We start from the raw sequence: 18,997 nt of genomic DNA, 5'->3' as shown, positions 1-18,997 counted from the left end.
TGTACATGCTACCCGGAGGAAATCAACAAACATCAAAACATGTTACATTTTGAGAATGATAATCCCTTATAAGTGTAAAATAAACACTGCTTCCAGAAAAAAGGTAAATAAATGTGAGTTTAATGCCATAATCGTGCCGTCTCTTAATATGAAGGCCGAAACCGGATGCTGCCGTGACGTCACGATAACCAACCTCGTCCGGCGGCACGGCGGATCACTCCGCGCCGCTGCTGCTGACGATGGGAGACGTTCTCTGCGAAGAGCTCGAGGATTTAGTTCATTTCTCAGTGCACGACCTGCCGACGCGAGGCTATGTCGTCATGGAGGAGGTTCGACGTCAGGGGAAGCTCTGTGACGTCACGCTCAAGGTAAACCCGACCGAAGCACGACGGCTGAAGTTCGGCGTGCTAGCCTGCTAGCAGCGTGACTGAGCTAGCTGTGTGGAAGCTATTGACATGCTAACGGCGGATTAACAACACGAGATTACAGAACGGCTTTAGGCTAGTTTGTGACGTCGCAGGCAGTGACGAGATGCATCAAAGGCTAACGGCTAGCTTCTGACCTGCCGGACACACCTGAGGTACTCGTGCAGCTGGTTGTCATGGCGACCGGCGGCTTGACATTCGCGTGTTTCGCGTGTCTTTAAAGGTCATTTTGTTTTGTCAGTAGTTTCGAAGATGAAACGGTCAGTAGGTCGAGCCGAACCCGAGTCGCTGTCCACCAGTCTGTCCACCAGTCTGTCTGTCTGTCTGTCTACCTGTCTGTCCACCAGTCTGTCCACCAGTCTGTCCACCAGTCTGTCTACCTGTCTGTCTACCTGTCTGTCCACCAGTCTGTCCACCAGTCTGTCCACCAGTCTGTCCACCAGTCTGTCCACCAGTCTGTCCACCAGTCTGTCTACCTGTCTGTCTACCTGTCTGTCTACCTGTCTGTCCACCAGTCTGTCCACCAGTCTGTCTATCTGTCGGTCTACCTCTCTGTTTACCTGCGTGTGTACATGTCTGTCGGTCTACCTCTCTGTCTACCTGTCTGTCTGTCTGCCTGTCTGTCTACCTGCGTGTGTACCTGTCTGTGTATCTGTGTGTGTACCCGTCTGTCTACCTGTCGGTCTACCTGTCGGTCTACCTGTCGGTCTACCTGTCGGTCTACCCGTCTGTCTACCTCTCTGTCTACCTGCGTGTGTACATGTCTGTCGGTCTGTCTGTCTGTCTGTCTGTCTACCTGCGTTCAGGCGTTTCCTCTCTCCGCAGGTCGGGGATCATAAATTCAGCGCTCACCGAATCGTCCTGGCGGCTTCGATCCCGTATTTCCACGCCATGTTCACCAACGACATGGTGGAGTGTAAACAGGACGAGATCCTGATGCAGGGCATGGATCCCAGGTGAAGGCGTGGCGTCTACAGGAGCACACCTGTAAAACCAGCTACTCCCAGTTCCTCCCAGTCCAACCAGTGCCTTTTTTTGTTTTTTTTTTCCCTCGCAGCGCTCTGGAGGCTCTCATCAACTTTGCGTACAACGGCCATGTTGCCATCGACCAGCAGAACGTCCAGTCTCTTCTGATTGGCTCGAGCTTCCTGCAGCTGCAGAACGTTAAAGACGCGTGCTGCTCCTTCCTGCAGGAGAGGCGAGTCGCTCGGTCCGCTCCGATTGGTCGACGGCGAATCATTGATCGGTTTGACTTGTCCAATCGGACGTGGGCGTAAGCTCGGGGACTGATGTCCCGCCTCTCCGCCCGTCTCCCAGGTTACACCCCAAGAACTGTCTGGGCGTGCGTCAGTTCGCGGAGACGATGATGTGCACGACTCTCTACGACGCGGCCAACGGCTTCATCCATCAGCACTTCGTGGACGTTTCGGCGTCGGACGAGTTTCTGTCTCTGAGGACGGAGGACGTCCTGGAGCTGGTCGGCTGCGACGAGCTCAACGTCAAAGCAGAAGAGCAGGTGCGATGGGGGGGACGTTAGCCACCGTTAGCTTCCCTTGCTTCCTCTGTGATCGAGGCGTCGTTTGAGTTGGACGCTTCTACCTGCGCAGGTGTTCGAGGCCGTCCTGACTTGGGTCCACCACGACCGGGACCGCAGGGAGTCTCTCCTGCCGGAGCTGCTGTCGAAGATTCGACTTCCTCTCTGTCGACCGCAGTTCCTGTCCGACCGCGTCCAGCAGGACGAACTCGTCCGATGCTGCCATAAATGCAGGTGAGACGCCGACGGCGACGACGGCGGCGGCGGCGCGTGGCGTTCGTGCGGGCGCCGATGTCGCCGAGTTCAACCTGAAGACGATGGGCGATGTTCGTTCTGTCTCGTCCTCTGACTGGACGGTCTCTCCGCTCTGCGTCCTCAGGGATCTGGTGGACGAAGCCAAAGACTTTCACCTGATGCCAGAGCGTCGTCCTCACCTTCCCACCTTTAAGACCAGGCAGAGGTGCTGTACGTCCATCTCGGGACTCATCTATGCTGTGGGGGGACTCAACAGCTCAGGCATGTAACGCCCCTGAACCCAACCCCCCCCCACCCCCACCCCCCCCGAGCCAGCGCGCGGAACGTTACGTTTATTTTGTTCTCCGCAGCGACGCAGCAAACCGGTTCGACCTGAAGAATTGCTTCCGGATGTTTCGGATACAAATATTGACGTTGGATGTCTGCGGATTGGCTCGTCTATAATTTAGGAGACATTATTTACAGAATGGCTTGTTTAAAGGCCTTAAATACATTTTTTATTTTGTGGAAAAAAATAATTTGTTAAACTCCAAACAATGCCAAGTTGTAGTTTTGACACACTTAATGTGAAAATCTCTGTCTATGATGCGACATTTATTGTGAAAATCCCCCTAAAATGACAATACTTTTATTGTGGAAATTTCTAAATTGCATCGTTTCCTCTCATTATTGATAATCGATCGGTCCTGACCTCAGCCTCTACTTTTTCAGGGGACTCGCTAAACGTGGTCGAAGTCTTCGATCCAATCGGAAACTTCTGGGAGCGCTGCCAGCCAATGAGGACGGCTCGCAGCCGAGTGGGCGTGGCTGTCGTTAACGGGCTGCTGTATGCCATTGGTGGCTACGATGGCCAATCGCGCCTCAGCACAGTGGAGGTTTACAACCCGGAGATGGACAGCTGGGCACGCGTGTCGAGCATGAACAGCCAGCGCAGGTGAATATCACCGATCAATACTGATTATTACTAATAAATAAATAAATGCATTGTGGGGTCAGTTTATAAAAAACAGAAAAACAGACTGAAATTCAAAGCGGATAAAGATTGACCGACAATAATCTATTCTAATTCATACTGATCAGTATTGATTAATCCAGTGATCACGTGGAGGATTGCTAACTCGTGTTGTCCCCCCCCCCCCCCCCGCAGCGCCATGGGAACGGTCGTGGTCGACGGGCACATCTACGTTTGTGGCGGCTATGACGGGAAATCGTCTCTAAATTCCGTGGAGCGTTACTCCCCGGAGAACGACAGGTAAGCGCTCGCCTGGCTGTCGCTAGCTGGCGATTAGCTGCCGTTAGCTCACGTTTGCGTGTGCGACCAACCTTTGCTGCAGGTGGGTTGTCGTCACGGAGATGAGCGCGAGCCGCAGCGCCGCGGGCGTGACGGTGTTCGACGGGCGGATCTTCGTCTCTGGCGGCCATGATGGTTTACAGATTTTCAACACGGTCAGTTTCGTACCCGATCGCCGCCGACGCGTATTCGCGTGTTATCGATTGACGCGTGCGCCCGGGCTGTTGCAATCGCACCGATAAGCGTTTCGCACGTCACGCCCCCCTCCCATCCTGCAGGTGGAGTACTACAATCACCACACCGACCGGTGGCATCCTGCGGCGGCCATGATGAACAAGCGCTGTCGCCACGGCGCGGCGGCTCTGGGCAGTCACATGTACGTGGCGGGCGGCTACGATGGCTCCGGGTTCCTGAGCGGCGCCGAGGTCTTCAGCTCGGCGTCGGGACAGTGGAGCGTCCTGGTCGCCATGAACACGAGACGCAGCCGAGTGTCCCTGGTGCCGACGTCGGGGCGCCTGTACGCCGTGGGCGGCTACGACGGACAGTCCAACCTGAGCTCCGTGGAGACGTTCAACCCCGACACCAACCGCTGGACGTTCATGCCCTCGCTGGTCTGCCACGAGGGGGGCGTCGGCGTCGGCTGCATCCCGCTGCAGCCCGCCTAACTCCTCCCACGGGAAGTTGAGGATTGATAAATGCAGGCGGGGACGGGGACGGGGGGGGGCGGCGCCCTCTGCTAACGTTCCATAAGCTTCTTCGGTACGCGGCTTGGCTCAGATCGGCACGCCGATGCCGGCCTTTTGGAGTTGTGGGTAAAGACTAAAGAGCTAGCCTGCTGAGGCTAGCGGCTAGCGTCGTGGATTGATTTGATACTTGATTGAACTGACCAATAGGACGTCACCTCACACAAAGCTGCTCACAGGAGAACGGGATGACCACTCTGATCTGATTTCTTTGGCTGAGTTTTATCGTTTGTCTCTAATTAAAGAGTCTGATAGTCGGAGGGGGGGGGGGGGGGGGTCCTCCAGCGCCCCCTACAGGCGTCCCGTTCAGACTCTTGCTTTGATGTCCTCATGATTAGATATTGATCAGTTTCAGCCGGCATAGAGACTCGCCTCAGTCCGTCAACGGTAGTGTAATCATTATTGTGAGTGAATGTGTTTTTAAATTACACAATAGAATGTCAAATGATAATGAATTACTAATATATAATCAGTATTTATTTAAACAGATTGATCATTTTGTTTTGATTATTTAAATGATTTTTATTTTTATGTTGCTTCAGATCCTCCAGCTGGGAACTTTCTAGCGTTTTCTGTCCCCCCCGCCCCCCCCCACAGATGTTTGTTTCGGAATACGGAATGCCGTCTGCTGACTAAAGCAGACGTGTTGCGTCGAGTTCTTGGGATTTCTCCCGTTGTTTTTCCGGCAAGTAAATCTGAAATCTGAAATCTCCATTTTCCTTAAAGATTCAAATTGCAATCTAAATATTCGGTAACTTAAATGAAAAATGCAAAATGCCACCGAGCTGTCCTCCTTGCAACAGCTACACGTCACGTCTATTATTTTACTGTTGATTTGTGCATCATTAAAGCGATGCCTGTTTCTGCAGGCAGGTGGCCTGACTGATGAAGACTTGTTTTTTTGGGATCATCTTCCTTGTTGTTGTTAAAACTATTCTTCCTGGGATCCATACAAGATGTAAAAAAACAGCAACATTCATATATATATATTATGTCCCATAAAAGGACTAAAATGCTTTAATTTCCAAAATGTCGATGTCTTAATCTGATTAGAAATAAAACCCACAAACATTCAAATGTAACTTTGCTTTAATGACACTCTGGATCAGAACCCGTGAAATCAGACGTGTTTTTTCTTTGGTTTTCCCACGGTGGTGATTTATTTGAGGTTTCCACACACTCCCTTTGTGAATCGATCTGTAGCTAATTGTTGCATTCAGGTCACACTGGTCATGTGACTTCCTGGTAGAAGTCTCTCGTGCTGCGTTCAGGACAGGCGTGTTTCTGTGGGAACACGGAGGCCTGATCATTCAGCATCTCCCAGCCCGACTGAGACAAACGCGCCGTTTCGTGTTTAACCCTCATAATAATAATAATAATAATTTCTCGCTTTAAACGTTGAATCATTTTGATTTCATGCCGCAACCAGGATCCTCCACAGTTCGAATGTTTCAGGTTTGGTGTTTGCTTAAAGATTTCTCGAGTCCAACTCATCACATCAGAATTCATCACGTGACCTCTGACCCTCCACAAAGTCTGCTGGACTCCCGTCTGCTCCTCGGGTCCTCCCCTCGGGTCACTGATCTGGACCTGGAGGTCCTGCAGCCTCCGTCCCGGTGTCCGGAGGAGCAGAACCGCTGGCCGCCCCCTCAGGCTCTGAATGCACACCCGGACACCTGGAGAGGTAAAAGCGTTAACCCCGTAATGACTTGGCTTCGGCCGATGGCGTCCTGCGGAGACTCACACAATCTCGCCGGTCTGGAGGCGACTCTCCTCGCCGTCCAGGATGCCGTGGTACAGGCCGATCTCCTGCTCCAGACGCTGCTTGTTGCCCAGCAACGTGTCGTAGTCGTGGCGCTGCTGGTCGATCTCGCCGCGGATGTCGGCCAGCTCCGCCTCCAGCTTGACCACCACCGAGCCCAGGTTCTGCAGCTCCAGGCCGTGCCAGTGCCGGGCGTCTCCCAGGGAGCTCTCCAGGCCTCGTTTCTGCAGGACGACGCGAGCCGCGGTGACTCTCAGAGGTCGGCCTGGTGGCCGGTTAGCTTCCCGACCGCTGCAGCAGTCTCACCAGCGCTCTGATGGATTCCGTCTCGGCCTGCAGGCTCTGGATCTTACAGCCGGTTTCGTGGCACTCGGCCTTCAGCGCCTCCATCTGCTCCTCCTCGGGGCTCAGTGTGCCGCTCACGCACTGAGCCTCCTGCAGCCATCGAACATGTTCAGGGACGGCCCGACACTCACCCGGATGCCCCCCCCCCCCTCTCAGGTGAGACGGCCTCACCTTACACTCCAGGTAGCTTTCTGCCTCGGCTCGGTTTCTCTCCGTCACCCTCTCCCAGTGGCTCCTGATGGAGGCCAGGATCTGATCCAGACTGGTCTCTATGGGAGCGTCTGGCTCGTCCACCTCCCGTCCTGCCATTTGATTGTAGAGGACCCGGACGTCCTGCGGGGACAGGAAGTAGACGCGTCACGGCCTCACGTTTACCTCCGCCAAGGGGATTGTTTGACTGTTTGTTAGCAGGATCTCAGAAAAACTGCTGGATGGATCTTGATTAAAACAAATCTGAAAATGTGTCTTGGTCTAACTTGGTTCCCGTTAAACTTTGAGAGTGATCCGGATACCCCTCTGGATTCCAAAAATTCCGGATTTCCCCATTTACTTACGATGAAGGCTTTAAAATTCGCCGTCACCTGTTCGTGATGGAGCTCCAGATTGCGCAGCTCGGCCCTCATGTTCTCCAGCTCCTCCTCGAGTTCGGCCTTCGTCAGGCCGGCGTCGTCGATCACTTTGTACAGAGAGCTGATCTCCTCCTCCACCGCCTTCCTGAAGGGCTGCTCGTTCTCGTACCTGCGGGGTGGAGGTAGCTGTTACCTCCTCCTCCTCCTCCTCCTCCTCCTCGGCTAATGCTGATATCATGTAGAGATGTTCAACTCACAGCCTCTAATACTAAAACATTAAACTGCTACAGAATCTATAATCAGCAAGCGTGACCTCTGACCTCTCCTTGAAGTCCTCGGCATTGGCCTGAATGTTCTCCGTCTGCAGCATCAGACGGGCGTTATCCAAGATGGCGAGGCTTACCTGCACAAAACGCACACACACACACGCACACAGCTTTTTTTACGGCGGATCTCTTCTTCACTAGCAATTGATTATTCCATCGGCTATCGATCGCTAGATCTATCACACACATCTGGATGTGCGACGGTCTTCCTCCTCTAGGTGGTTGTGAATGGAACAGAGGATTAGGAGACAGTGGGGCCACGCCCCCATCCCTCATTGAAGACCAGAGATGCTGTTTGAATGGGAACGGGAGACCGTCCTCACCTGTCTGTAGACGTCCTCCCAGTCCCTCCTAAGGGCCCCCCATTCTCCCGCCCTGTTCACTTTGCAGTCCAGACTCAGTCTTATTTGTTCCTCCAGCTGTTGGTTCAGCTGCTCCAGTGCTTGGACTTTGTCCCGGTACTCCATCAGACAGCTGTTCAGGCCCCCGCAGTGATTCGCCGCCCGCTCTCCAGCCCTGGGAACCACGGGAGCAACGCTGCTCCTCATTCCCTGGAGGAACACGCTGCTAATGCCCAGAGCTCGCCGAGAAACCCGCGTCCCCAAGCAGGAGGTCCCGCCCATCGGAGGAGCGGAGCCTACATGGACTCCACGGGGGCCGGCGGTGGTGGTCGTGCCAATCCGCCCGCTGGGTGCACTGGTTGGGCGCTCCGAGGACAGCTGTCCCAGGACGGATGAGCGGCGTCGGGGCAGAGGCATGACGATCAGCAGGTCCTTGGGTCAAACCGCTCGGAGCTGCTCGCTGCCGGGATTTATGGGAACTCGGAGTTCTGGAAACACGGCCACCTTTGTTCAGCAGCTGTTTGTGTTGCTGCAGTGAGGAAGCCTTTGTTCTCATGGAAACAGAGAGATCAGATTCCAGCTGCATCAGCAGGTGAGGTGAGGGGGGGGGGGGGGGGGGGGGCAGCTGACTGGTTTATATCATGTCAGCTCATCAAACAGTGAGGAAACACAAAATCAAACCTAAATTCTGATCGAATTAACTAAATAATTTGGAATCATTCACTGAAAGAAAAACGAGACTCATTTTATGACGATGTCTGCATTCCAAAAAAAAAAAAAAACAACAGCAACAAAAAGCAAAGTTGGGATAAGTATCTAAAAACATGCAGAACAGAAAGAAGATCTTCTATTAGTAGGAGGTGAAAATGTAAAGAAAAATGTAATTTACATACATTCACAATGTAAGGACCTTACACTATCAATATATCTATGAAGGTGTGTTTTATTGTTATTGTTTATCGTGTGGTATCCTATAATATATGAATAATGTATTATGATCATTATCATCTTGACTCATCTGTTTGGCCTCATTATTGCTGATGTAATGTTTTATTTTTTTATTATGACACATATTTTATTTATAAGTTTGATATAATGAACATACAGTACAGATAAAATATAAACATGACTAATCTAATATGTGTATATTCTTTACGTAATATATTTGGCGACCTGCGTGACGTCGCGCGGAAGTGACGCACAAAGGCTCGGGCTGTCTCCAGAGCGGCTAGCCGGGTGTCTCTCTCAAAACTCGCCCGTCTTCTCGGTTAACGCGTCTTCGGGGGGAATTCAGGCCAAACTCTCTGTGGATTATGGATGAAGACGTGCTGACGACCCTGAAGCTGTTGATAATTGGCGAAAGCGGAGTCGGGAAGTCCAGGTTCGTGTGCGTTTGCGTTAGCACTCTAGCTAGCATGTCGGCTATGTTGACGTTCTCCTGGTTGCGTAAGATAATGTAGCAGCTGTTGCTAACGCTTGCTTGCTAGCGTTGTCGCAGTGTCACTCCGTACCAGATTAGCTCAAACACTTCCTGTAAACAAGGTGACGTCACATGGACAGCTGGAGAACTTTTTTGCTCTATTAATAATGTTTTATCCTCTTGTCAACATCACAACTGTATGCTATGCTAACGCTCTTGTTGTTCTGCTTTCATTTGCAGTCTCCTCCTGAGGTTCACAGACGATACGTTTGATCCGGACCAGACAGCGACAATAGGTCTCACGCACACGCACGCACGCACGAACATTTACACGCACACGGAAGCTACTGTTCAAATAGCTGATGGGACTCTTTTCTCTTTCTCGCGCCTGATCAGGTGTGGATTTCAAAGTAAAGACGCTTTCAATAGACGGGAACAGCGCAAAGCTCGCCATATGGGTAAGTGGAGCAACGAGGTCATTCTCTATTTGTGTTGTCCTAAAAGAAAAGAAAAAACATCATGAACTACAGGATTCTTCCACAAGATGGCGACATGGTACTTAAAAACAACTACAACAACCCAAAGCAGCCCATGCTAAAAACTGAGGTCATAATCTAATAATAATCTAACCCCTTGCAGACTTTATCCATTTTATCAACACGAAGCGTGTAACGAGAGCTCAGGCGGGACGAGCAGAGAAACAGACGTCTGCATTAATGTTTTGAACTTTCTCGCCATTTTAAATTGATAATAAAATTATCTTAGGTCTCCTTCCTAATAATCACGAGGCGAGTACAGATGTTTGGCCGTTTCCAGTGTACCTGTATCCAAAACGTCTGTCATCACGGCGTCCTCTGCTCCCACTCACAGTCAGCGTCTCTTCCTTTGCAGGACACGGCTGGACAGGAGCGGTTTCGCACCTTGACACCGAGCTACTACAGAGGTGCACAGGGCGTCACACTTGGTATGAAACGCGTTCATTTCAACGCGTCCTATTCTTCGGTTTGTCTTTCACATGAAAGGAGGGTGTGTAGCTGTCCATCCGATGCTCCTTTTAACTCGTTCCTTTCTGTCCGCACCGTTCTGGCAGTTTACGATGTCACAAGGCGCGAGACTTTCGCGAAGCTGGACAACTGGCTGAACGAGCTGGAGACTTACACGACGCGTAACGACATCGTCAAAATGCTTGTCGGGAACAAAATAGATAAGGTAAGTCTGCCAGTTTGACTTCCAGCTGTTTATTTGGTGGACTGTAGCTCATCAAATACCAGCGATCCTATAACGGCGTATTAAATATACTCGCCGTGGGGCAGGATGTCGCGGCACTTTATCTGTTCCCGCTTGTCTGTTTTCAGGATGACCGTGAAGTCGACAGAAACGAGGGGCTGAAATTTGCTCGGAAACATTCGATGCTTTTTATTGGTGGGTATCTTTTTTTTTTCTTCTTGTTTTCTTTGTTGGAACGGAATCACACGTATTCAGACATGGTCGTTTAAACCAGCGCAGCCATGAAATGTGAGTCGCCGTCATTAAAATGGACCCGAGCCAGCGCGGCGGTTGGATCGGGATCGCCGCTGTCCTGCGTTCAGCTTTGGATTTGTTGTGTTTTTTTTAAATATTTGTTTTACAGCGTTGGTATTCGTCGGCGTCTTCTCCAGAAGAAGTGCATTATGATTGAAATCTAGCAACGGCTTCCATTTATCAGATCCCCGTCCACACGTGTTCCTGATTCTCGTGCCTAATCTGCCCCTTTCTGGGAAATTAGGTTAACATTTCTGTGGAGTTTCCATTTTAAAAAAACGGCTAAATGAAGGGTTGGGAGGGAAGATGTTGTGGATTCGATCCGCTGCTGGGATGTCTTCATGCCGCCGGACGGCATCTGCTTCTTAAATTAAGTCGTTTCATACTTAACACGTCATGTTTTGTAAAAAAATAAAAATAAAATCCCTATGATTAGTTTTACAGCGTGTTATTTTTTTTTATTTAAAAGCTTTTTATGAACGCTCCCTTGTTTAAAACCAAAAACTGATTCCATGTTTTTTTTTTTGTTAAATCCCTGCACAGAGGCCAGCGCAAAGACCAAAGATGGTGTCCAGTGTGCCTTTGAGGAGCTTGTGGAGAAGATCCTCCAGACCCCGGGGCTGTGGGAGAGCGAGAACCAGGGTCAGAGGCTCCGTCTGGGGGACCAGCAGCAGGGCGGGGCCAGATGCGGAGGATACTGCTCCGTACCCTGAAACCGGACCAGAACCAAAGCGCGCCGACCTGATTGGAATGACTTCGGACCAGAAACACTAAAGGAGAAGCGATAAAGTGAGGGAGGAGGAGAGCTTAAAATAAAAGTAGGTTCAAGTAGTTCTGTTGATGGAAAGAACTTTGCCGTTTGCACACTTCCTGTTCGACCGTCATCCGTCACACCTTCGTTTCCAGTAGCGATGAAAGGGCGATGTGGAAACGCTCTGTCTGATGATGATGATGATGAAGAGTATTTTAAATTGAAGCAACGCTGCCAGCTGCGAGTCTGGTTTGAATTCACGTCATCGGCAGCAGGTTAGCAGCGCATCGCCGAGAACGTGAACCGGCGCCTGGGCCGCAGCTAACGGCTAACGGCTAACGGCTTGTGAAATCTTTATTCCAAATGATGAATTCTAATCGGCACCGACGCTCCGTGACGCCTGAGTCTCCCCAGGATCTCTGCAGCGTTGGCCGTTCGTTTCTTCGCCCGTCTTCTCGACCTTGTCGTCTTCATTCCCCGTTTCCTTTGTAATATTCCGTCGACTCATTGATCACGCCACGACTTTGTGTAACGTGTTTCTGTTCAGTTCAGTTCTTCTTCCCCTTTAGATTCATGCTGACCTGTTGTAACTGTTTTTTTTAAAATATTTGAATCATATTTAGCAATATGCTACATTGATGATCTGCCTTAACATCCAATGACATTCGTTCTGGTAGCATCTGTATTGATCCAGACAGAAATAAATGACAACCTCAAGACTATTTATTGTTTAATGACCGTTTGAGAACTTCCATTTGGTTTCCACGGCGAGAAGCCCGGCCTAATCAAAAGCAGGTTCGCAGTGGAAATGGGAGTGAGGTGCTCTTTCCATAATACTTTGTTGATGACGAGTCTGATCTACATGCCAGAGTGAAAATATTCTTTGAAAAATGTCAAAAAACAAAACAAAACACGGAGGCCAGAGCTGGGAAGCGAGTGGAAAGATCCAGTGAATCATATTCTGTTCAATGGTCTCAGAAGACAGAGTGTGATTACAAGCTTATGTTTGGTGTCAGGACGTCCTCGGATGGAGACGGGGTACCAGACATCCTCCCGAGGCTCCCCCCCCCTTTCCACTTAACATTTGTTTTTGGCAGCCGACCTCGATGCTGAGGTCAGGAAATTCCTGCGATTTCACTCGGGTGTTGCGTTCAAACGGCGTAAACAAGTGACGCTCGGGCATCGTTTTTATTCTAAGGAGTGTTTTCCCGCTCGGCGAAGTCACGTCTCTGGGGGGGGGGGATGAACCGAACACGAGTGATGTCAGGGTTTGGTTTGTGTTCGTTCAATCTATGGATAACAACAATATTGATTATAGATGCTTCGTGTGAACCGGCCCGGCTGAAGCCCTTCAGAATCTCGGACTTTATCCTCAGTCGGTGTGGAGCAGGAAAAGGTTTTCACGCTGGTTTTTTATGCAGATGGAGGCTGTCAAACGGCACCTTCGGATGAGAATCCGGTGTCGTGGAAGTTAATATAACGAACACGGAGAAGCAGCAGCAGGAAATGCTCGACTGTCGTAGCTCAGTTTTTCCATTTTCCAACGTAAAAAAAAGAAAGAAAGAAAAGTGATTTAAAAATGTCCGAGTTCATCAGCGTTACGAATGAATCGGGGCTCTACGAGCCGTCCTGGACCCCGAGAGGCACTCGAGCATCTGGTTTTCCGGTGCGGGCCGATGTGCTCGGACCAGATGCCCGTTTTTTTAGACGCCTTTTGCCAGGGCGACGTTCACAGTCTGGACCTCGGAGATGTGAGACGACCTCTGGATTATGCGGCTGGTGCGAGCGGCGGGTCCCGCGGCGCGCATCCCGTCTGCCGTGCAGGTCCTCGTAAGCGAGAAGGGCGGCTCTCGGACGAGGCCCGGCGCGCAGCTCTGCCCCTGGGCCAGGCTGGTCAGAGCCACGGCGGCGTGGATCTCCCGCCAGCCCTGATGGACCCGCCTCTGCCGCTCCCTGCAAAGACATGGAAGGAAATCAGATACATGAGCAATACCTCTTCCCTGAAACTTTTTGATTGCTAAAAAAACAAAAAAACAACAAACGTGAGCTAATCGCAGGCAGATCCATTCCAGCTTCCACGATGGATTATAAACGGTAATCACTTTTCAAGTTGCTGAAAGTTGAAAAGCGCAAACGGCTGATTTTTGAATGCAGATTGATCAATGAATTATTTATTACCTGTGGCGTTTGGTTGAAGTGTAGTCTATGGTATCTGCAAGAGAGGAGAGAAAGTCACCGTCAGGAATCGGTCGAGACGATTGTCCTCTGAGTAAATGGTGTCGGTTTGGGGGGGGGGGGGCTGTTTCAGAATGCCCTGGAAATGGTCTTGGATGACGTGATCCGTTTCAGAAGCAGCGGCAGGATAAGTAAGATGTTGGAGGAACGTTTTATTGCCTGCGGTTTTGTTGCACGATACGTTGAACACATTTTCCAGTTAAGATTTGGAGCGGTGCCTTTTCTTTTCTTTTTTCAGCGGAGTAGATGGAAGCCCGTCGGGACTTTTCTTTAGAGAGTAATAGACTGGAACATTCGAGGCGCGCTGTGAAACAAAGTTTTTCATTCACCTGTCTCTGATTTCGTTAGCCGGGCTGCAGCCAAGAGGAGCTGCTTATTGATTGTAAATCATTTGGCCTTTTTTCACGCTTTTTCACATGTCCCTGAACGTTCCTGTGCTTTGCCAAGATAAAACTCTGTTTTCTTTATTTATTGCATAAAAACATTGATTTACCTCCGGTGGGTCCCACATTTGGAGCAATAATCAATTACCAAACCCGTTTATGAGGGTAATAAAGCTGCTGGCTGCTTCTTGGATATTGTGTTTGGCTCTATCTAGTTCGGTCAGAGCTCACGGCTAATTGTTCGGGAGTAAAAGATGCACGTTTTGGGTAAATACCAGCTCCTTTCACGCTGCTACATCCCATTTTCTACGGCTACAGGTTTTTATTATCAACGAGTTGCATTAGGTCCGTCAGCCAATCACAGCGCTGCTGCTTTTAGGTGCAATGACATAATGGGGGAACCGATCCACCTTGGCTCTCCGTGCATCTTGTTAATATTAAATAAACAGTCTGCAGGCCGGCTTGAGGTTAAACCCAGTTTCCCAGATACATTAAGCCGTGTCACAAATAATAAAGATTTCAACAGAATGACTTTAGGCTGGGACCTGATTTAATATCTGCCAGGAAAGTGGTTGTAAAACGATATAAAAGGTTTTTAAAACTTGCCTTTTTTTTTTTTTTAAGTTTCAAGTTCAGATATGAGATCAGGGCCCACAGTAGGCCCAAATCACTGAGGCGCTTCTCTCAGAATTGATCTACTGGGTCCCAGCAAAATCTAATCATGTAGTTTCAACAGACTCCTGTACCTGGCAGCAGGGTGATGATGAAACAAATACATCTTTTGTAGTCCGCAAGGCCCCCGATAATGACCCAACTCTGTTTGAATGCTTCTTTTCTGTTAAGGCTGTATGTTAAAATGTATGTGATTCATTTTTTTGTTTTTGTGTGTGACAGTAATGTGTAGGATATAACGTTACTCTAAGAGAGTCGTTTTTATACACACGGGGGGGCTTTAAGTCGAGCGTTGCCCCGGAATGAGACTTTAAAAAAACAATGAAATTGTTCATAATATTTTCATACGTATGAAATTCTAATTTAATCTCCGAAGATGCGTGTAAATTTCATCATCATCACATCCAAGCCTTCAAAGCACGTGTGTGTGTGTGTGTGTGCGCGTGCGTGCGTGCGTGCGTCAGGATACTTGGCCTAAAACCCAAATGCAATCGCTCCTCGCCGTCCTCGCCGCCGATCGCTAAACTCCTGCGTTTGGCGGAGCTTTGGACTTGTCACCCGGGGAGGAATAAAGTCTCAGACACTCTGTAATTGTCCTTGAGACGAGACGGGACCGGACATTTCCACCACGGCGGAACAAAACGGCCCATTCTGCGAGATGGAAATGAAATCTGCGGTTCAGCGGCAGCCGCCGTCCAAATGTTCAAATGAGGGATTTCGCCGCTCTGCGCGAGGCTTTTATTCGTAATGTTTGCCTGCTGTCGTAGATTTGAGGTCTGTCAATGCGCCGCGCTCCCCGCAGACCTCAAAGGGCAGCCCCCCCTCCCCCCGGGTGTCAAACTCCCTCCCAAATTTCCCATAAACTTTCTAATCGATCCTCTCTTGACGGCTGCGGGCGGACGGCCAGCGATGGAGTGGAAGTCTCCGCTCGCTCTCCACCCTGGGGGCTTGTTTTATTTTTATTTCTACCTTTCATGATTTCATTTTCACCTCTTTTCTCGCCCACGCCATCCCCGTCGCCTTCAACGCTGCGACAAACGCTGCTCACCCATTTGGTAGACGATGTTGGCCTCGCTTTCAAAGGAAGGCGCCGGCGAGACGACGTCTCGGTCGGACTCGTTGGAGCTGAACGACTCAAAGTGGCTCCTCCTCCTCCCGCGGGCCGAGGCCGCGCCGCCGGCCTCCGCCGCCATCATGTGTCGCAGGGTGTCGTTCAGATACCGGTTAAGCAGGCCGCTCTTGTACTTGGACGGAGGCGACGCGCCGTCGTCCGCCATGGCGAGGACGCTGCCCCGTTTCTGGAGGCCGTTGTCGTGAGGCGAGTCGCCGAAGCGCGACGGACCGGCGGCCGTTCGCCCGGGCCGCTCGTCGTCTGCAGCAAAGGAAACACGGCTGTCACCCGTTGCGTTGCGTTACCCCCCAGGAGACGCTCTGAATGGGATACGGGACCTAAATCCAGCGAGGATTGAGGAGCGAGCGTCCCGTACCGTCCGAGTCGGCGGCGTCGCTGCACACGCTCAGCCGCTCGGCGTTGCCCTGGACGTACTGGTTGTACAGCTTGATCCTCAGGGCCCAGCTCAGGTCCGGCTGCCTCACGGTGTTCTTCAGCCGCCGCCGGGCGTTGGCGAACCAGTTCGAAACCTTCACATGGCGGGACCTCGTTAGTCTCGTTCCCGCCGTCGCCGCGCTCGCGGCGTCGCCCCGTTTCCTCACCTGCACCAGTGTCATGCGCGAGCCCAGAGCCAGCAGGACCTTCTCGGTTTTGGTCGGGTACGGGTTGTCTCTGTGTTTGTACAGCCAATGTTTGAGCGGGCGGGCCATGTCCTGCAGCACCTGTCTCTTGTGGCGAACTTTGACCCCGCCCGGACGCGACCTGGACGAAGGAGAAGGCGCCAGATGGAATTCAGAGACATCGAAGTCTTAAGCGTCCGTGTCAACCGTTAATGCAAAGTAAACGATCATTCCAGAATAAATTAGCGTCAGATTAGATTCTAATTTAATCTCAGACGTACCCGTATCGTCTGTACTTCATGGCAGAGCTGCTTCTGGTTTCATCCCGACATCGCAGCAGGTCCGTCTTCTCCCCGCTCTGAGGACAGTCTCCACGCTCCTCCGCTCTCCTGTTGCCTTCCAAACCAAGCAGCGCATCGGACGCCGCCGCCGCCGCAGCCATCGTCTTCATCTGTTGAACCCTCGTCTTCGACAGGTGTGCATCACAGGACTTCCAGATGTGAAAGGAAGCGGCCGGTTTCCATCCTCGGTGATGAAAAGGTAAATTAAAAAACGACTTCTCCTCCTCCTGTCTGCGCTCACGGCGACTTGAACACAGACGTAATGTTTGAAGAGTCCGAGGATGCTGTCTGGTTTAGTTGAGCCCGTGTGAGGAGAGTTCAAATAACCGGCTGGCTCCTCCTCCTCCCATTGGCTGGCCCGTCGTCCAATCGCTGCGCCGGAGAGGAGGACGGGCTCAGAGCAGCGCCCCAGAATGTAAAAAAAAAACCTATTACACATGTAAGAATATCAGCAAAGGCGGTCATCAGATATATTAGACAGATGTATTTTTTATTGGGGGGGGGGGGGGTCGTACTGAGCCATTCCACACGCTTTCATATTTTCTACATGAGGCACAGGATTCCAACCAAAAATCATGTCAGCAAATGATACTAATGTTTTACCAGGGTTGTAATTACACGGTTGCTACTAACCGGATAAACCGCCGGACGGTGCCGGACGGCGAATCCTGCCGGGTCCGAGTGCGTTTCAGGAGGCAGGATGGCAGCGGTGCACATTTCGCTGCTGATGGATGTCTTTTGGCGGGATGCATGTCGGATTCAAGCCTCAGAAATATCTGCAGCCGATGTTCGTCTCCGTTTCGGAGCAACACGTGCCGTGAAGAATCCTAAAACCGGGGGTCCTGCAGCTTAAGTGTCCCCCATTAGTGTGACTATGACAACATGTGGGCATGGGGGGGGGGGGGGGGGATCTGAAGACTGCGGTTCAGGCCCGCGTGTGTTTTTCCTCCTGACATCCAGACGCTCTCATGTAAAGCTGTTTGGATCTGCTGTAATGTCATTTCCACGCACGATCCTGACGGAATCATCTTTAAGCAAACATCAAATGTTCATGTTCATTTTCTAACCGCTTAATCCGCTGTCGGGTCGCGGGCCAAGCTGGAGCCAATCCCAGCAGTCAATGGGCGAGAGGCAGGGGACACCCTGGACAAGCCGCCAGTTCATCGCAGGGCAACACAGAGACAGACAATCAGCCACACACACACTCACACCTACGGGCAATTTAGTGTCACCAATCAGCCTAGGCTGCATGTCTTTGGAGGTGGGAGGAAGCCGGAGAACCCGGAGAGAACCCACGCAGGCACGGGGAGAACATGCAAACTCCTCACAGAATGGCCACAAGCCGGAGACGAACCTGCGACCGTCTTGCTGTGAGGCAACAGTGCTTACCACTGCGCCAAACATCAAATGTTTTTCTTCAAAACGTGCTTTCCTGCATGCCGATGAAGCTTTTATTCGAGGTCGTGGCTAAAATCCGAGCGGCACTTGTTGAGCCGGTAAACGTATTGAAAGCAGCGGTGGCGGCGGCGGGGAGGACGAGTTCCAGCGGTTTCCAAGCTGAAAAACACCTGGAGCCGAAGCACCCCCCCCCCCGTTAGGCAAGCTGCTTGGCGGAGGCAAAGTGTGTTTGCCTGAATCCACGCCGGATTCAGGCCGCAGAGCCCGGCGGTAGCGTTCTCTCTGTACGTCTGCACCGGCCCCCCCGGTCCCGTGGAAGCCATTACCATCACCTCTTCCCCCCCAAACACGACGCAATAGACACATTAACACTCCTTCACACTCAATTGAGCACGGCAACCACACACACACACACACACACACAAAAAGAGGAGGGCAACGCCGCGAACGGAGTGGAATGCAGCCCCGAATGAAATTTAGCAGCTTGCAGCAGAAACGTTCTTTTATTGTCGAAACGTGTTTTCTTTTAAAGAACTCGTGGGCCGTAATTGAGTTGATTCCGAGCTTCGGGTGCTTGGATCAATAATAAAACGCTCGACAGCCACGTTTCTCCCGTTACAGTAAAATAAGATACACTCTGGGTAAAGCGTCGGCGCTCCTCGTCCGACGTTCGTCCAATAACAAGCCGTGCAGTCGTAAAACGTTTCCCTCCTCCTCCGCGCGCCGGCTAATTGACTGTTATCTTTCTCGTGTCAGTATTTTGTCCGGCACGCCGTTGGCGAGCCGTCCCCGCTGACTGCTACTAATAATATTGCTCTGGTGTGCATTACAGTCGATCGGAGTGCAGCAGCTGTCAGAGTAATTACATGCTGATGTTTGTGACTTGGCGGCGGCGGCGGCGGATTACACTCGGCCACAAGCTCTGGAGCGTTTCCCGGCTTTTTATTTCAGCCA

The 18,997-nt window shown here is 51.2% G+C and overlaps 4 protein-coding genes across 5 annotated transcripts; 2 read left to right on the top strand and 2 right to left on the bottom strand.

The window, feature by feature from the left end:
• Window positions 1-230: 230 nt before the first annotated feature.
• klhl18 (kelch-like family member 18) lies at window positions 231-4,512 on the top strand. The gene is made up of 10 exons (XM_068748765.1): window positions 231-368; window positions 1,251-1,381; window positions 1,483-1,623; window positions 1,743-1,941; window positions 2,033-2,193; window positions 2,339-2,475; window positions 2,926-3,148; window positions 3,362-3,466; window positions 3,549-3,660; window positions 3,784-4,512. The coding sequence occupies exons 1-10, from the start codon at window positions 240-242 to the stop codon at window positions 4,168-4,170; spliced, it is 1,725 nt and encodes a 574-aa protein (XP_068604866.1). The 5' UTR covers window positions 231-239; the 3' UTR covers window positions 4,171-4,512.
• An 834-nt stretch (window positions 4,513-5,346) lies between these two features.
• On the bottom strand, window positions 5,347-8,008 carry bfsp2 (beaded filament structural protein 2, phakinin). Of its 2 annotated transcripts, none has more exons than XM_068749149.1 (7): window positions 7,574-8,008; window positions 7,245-7,327; window positions 6,937-7,093; window positions 6,527-6,688; window positions 6,317-6,445; window positions 5,993-6,234; window positions 5,347-5,924 (listed from the first exon to the last, which is right to left on the bottom strand). In XM_068749149.1, exons 1-7 carry the CDS (start codon window positions 8,006-8,008, stop codon window positions 5,825-5,827), a joined length of 1,308 nt encoding a protein of 435 aa, XP_068605250.1. In that variant the 3' UTR covers window positions 5,347-5,824. The 2 variants fall into 2 exon arrangements, with proteins under 2 accessions (XP_068605250.1, XP_068605251.1); XM_068749150.1 differs by having other exon boundaries at window positions 5,861-5,904.
• Window positions 8,009-8,242: 234 nt separating this feature from the next.
• On the top strand, window positions 8,243-12,002 carry LOC137904414 (ras-related protein Rab-18). The gene is made up of 7 exons (XM_068748591.1): window positions 8,243-8,972; window positions 9,252-9,307; window positions 9,408-9,469; window positions 9,903-9,975; window positions 10,102-10,220; window positions 10,367-10,433; window positions 11,076-12,002. The coding sequence occupies exons 1-7, from the start codon at window positions 8,905-8,907 to the stop codon at window positions 11,243-11,245; spliced, it is 615 nt and encodes a 204-aa protein (XP_068604692.1). The 5' UTR covers window positions 8,243-8,904; the 3' UTR covers window positions 11,246-12,002.
• Window positions 12,003-12,986: 984 nt separating this feature from the next.
• Window positions 12,987-16,746, bottom strand: LOC137904765 (homeobox protein Mohawk-like). The gene is made up of 6 exons (XM_068748968.1): window positions 16,586-16,746; window positions 16,287-16,446; window positions 16,061-16,214; window positions 15,622-15,945; window positions 13,462-13,495; window positions 12,987-13,236 (listed from the first exon to the last, which is right to left on the bottom strand). The coding sequence occupies exons 1-6, from the start codon at window positions 16,744-16,746 to the stop codon at window positions 12,987-12,989; spliced, it is 1,083 nt and encodes a 360-aa protein (XP_068605069.1).
• Between the last annotated feature and the right edge of the window lie 2,251 nt (window positions 16,747-18,997).

The sequence above is a fragment of the Brachionichthys hirsutus genome, chromosome 15 (assembly GCF_040956055.1).
Source record: "Brachionichthys hirsutus isolate HB-005 chromosome 15, CSIRO-AGI_Bhir_v1, whole genome shotgun sequence".
Lineage (NCBI taxonomy): Eukaryota > Metazoa > Chordata > Actinopteri > Lophiiformes > Brachionichthyidae > Brachionichthys > Brachionichthys hirsutus.
The sequence above is the reverse complement of the archived record's forward strand: the minus strand, read 5'-3'. Positions and strand labels throughout refer to the sequence as shown.

Excerpts from the sequence above, each read along its gene's own strand:
- klhl18 (XM_068748765.1), top strand. The coding sequence starts at position 240 with ATGGGAGACGTTCTCTGCGAAGAGCTCGAGGATTTAGTTCATTTCTCA. Across the intron at positions 369-1,250 it reads TCTGTGACGTCACGCTCAAG|GTCGGGGATCATAAATTCAG; the intron begins GTAAACCCGACC and ends CTCTCTCCGCAG. Across the intron at positions 3,661-3,783 it reads GTTTACAGATTTTCAACACG|GTGGAGTACTACAATCACCA; the intron begins GTCAGTTTCGTA and ends CCCATCCTGCAG.
- bfsp2 (XM_068749149.1), bottom strand. The coding sequence starts at position 8,008 with ATGCCTCTGCCCCGACGCCGCTCATCCGTCCTGGGACAGCTGTCCTCG. Across the intron at positions 6,235-6,316 it reads CGGAATCCATCAGAGCGCTG|AAACGAGGCCTGGAGAGCTC; the intron begins GTGAGACTGCTG and ends GTCGTCCTGCAG. Across the intron at positions 5,925-5,992 it reads CTCCAGACCGGCGAGATTGT|GTGTCCGGGTGTGCATTCAG; the intron begins GTGAGTCTCCGC and ends TTACCTCTCCAG.
- LOC137904414 (XM_068748591.1), top strand. The coding sequence starts at position 8,905 with ATGGATGAAGACGTGCTGACGACCCTGAAGCTGTTGATAATTGGCGAA. Across the intron at positions 9,976-10,101 it reads TGCACAGGGCGTCACACTTG|TTTACGATGTCACAAGGCGC; the intron begins GTATGAAACGCG and ends CCGTTCTGGCAG. Across the intron at positions 10,434-11,075 it reads ACATTCGATGCTTTTTATTG|AGGCCAGCGCAAAGACCAAA; the intron begins GTGGGTATCTTT and ends ATCCCTGCACAG.
- LOC137904765 (XM_068748968.1), bottom strand. The coding sequence starts at position 16,746 with ATGGCTGCGGCGGCGGCGGCGTCCGATGCGCTGCTTGGTTTGGAAGGC. Across the intron at positions 15,946-16,060 it reads CGACGCCGCCGACTCGGACG|ACGACGAGCGGCCCGGGCGA; the intron begins GTACGGGACGCT and ends CCTTTGCTGCAG. Across the intron at positions 13,237-13,461 it reads ACTTCAACCAAACGCCACAG|GGAGCGGCAGAGGCGGGTCC; the intron begins GTAATAAATAAT and ends ATGTCTTTGCAG.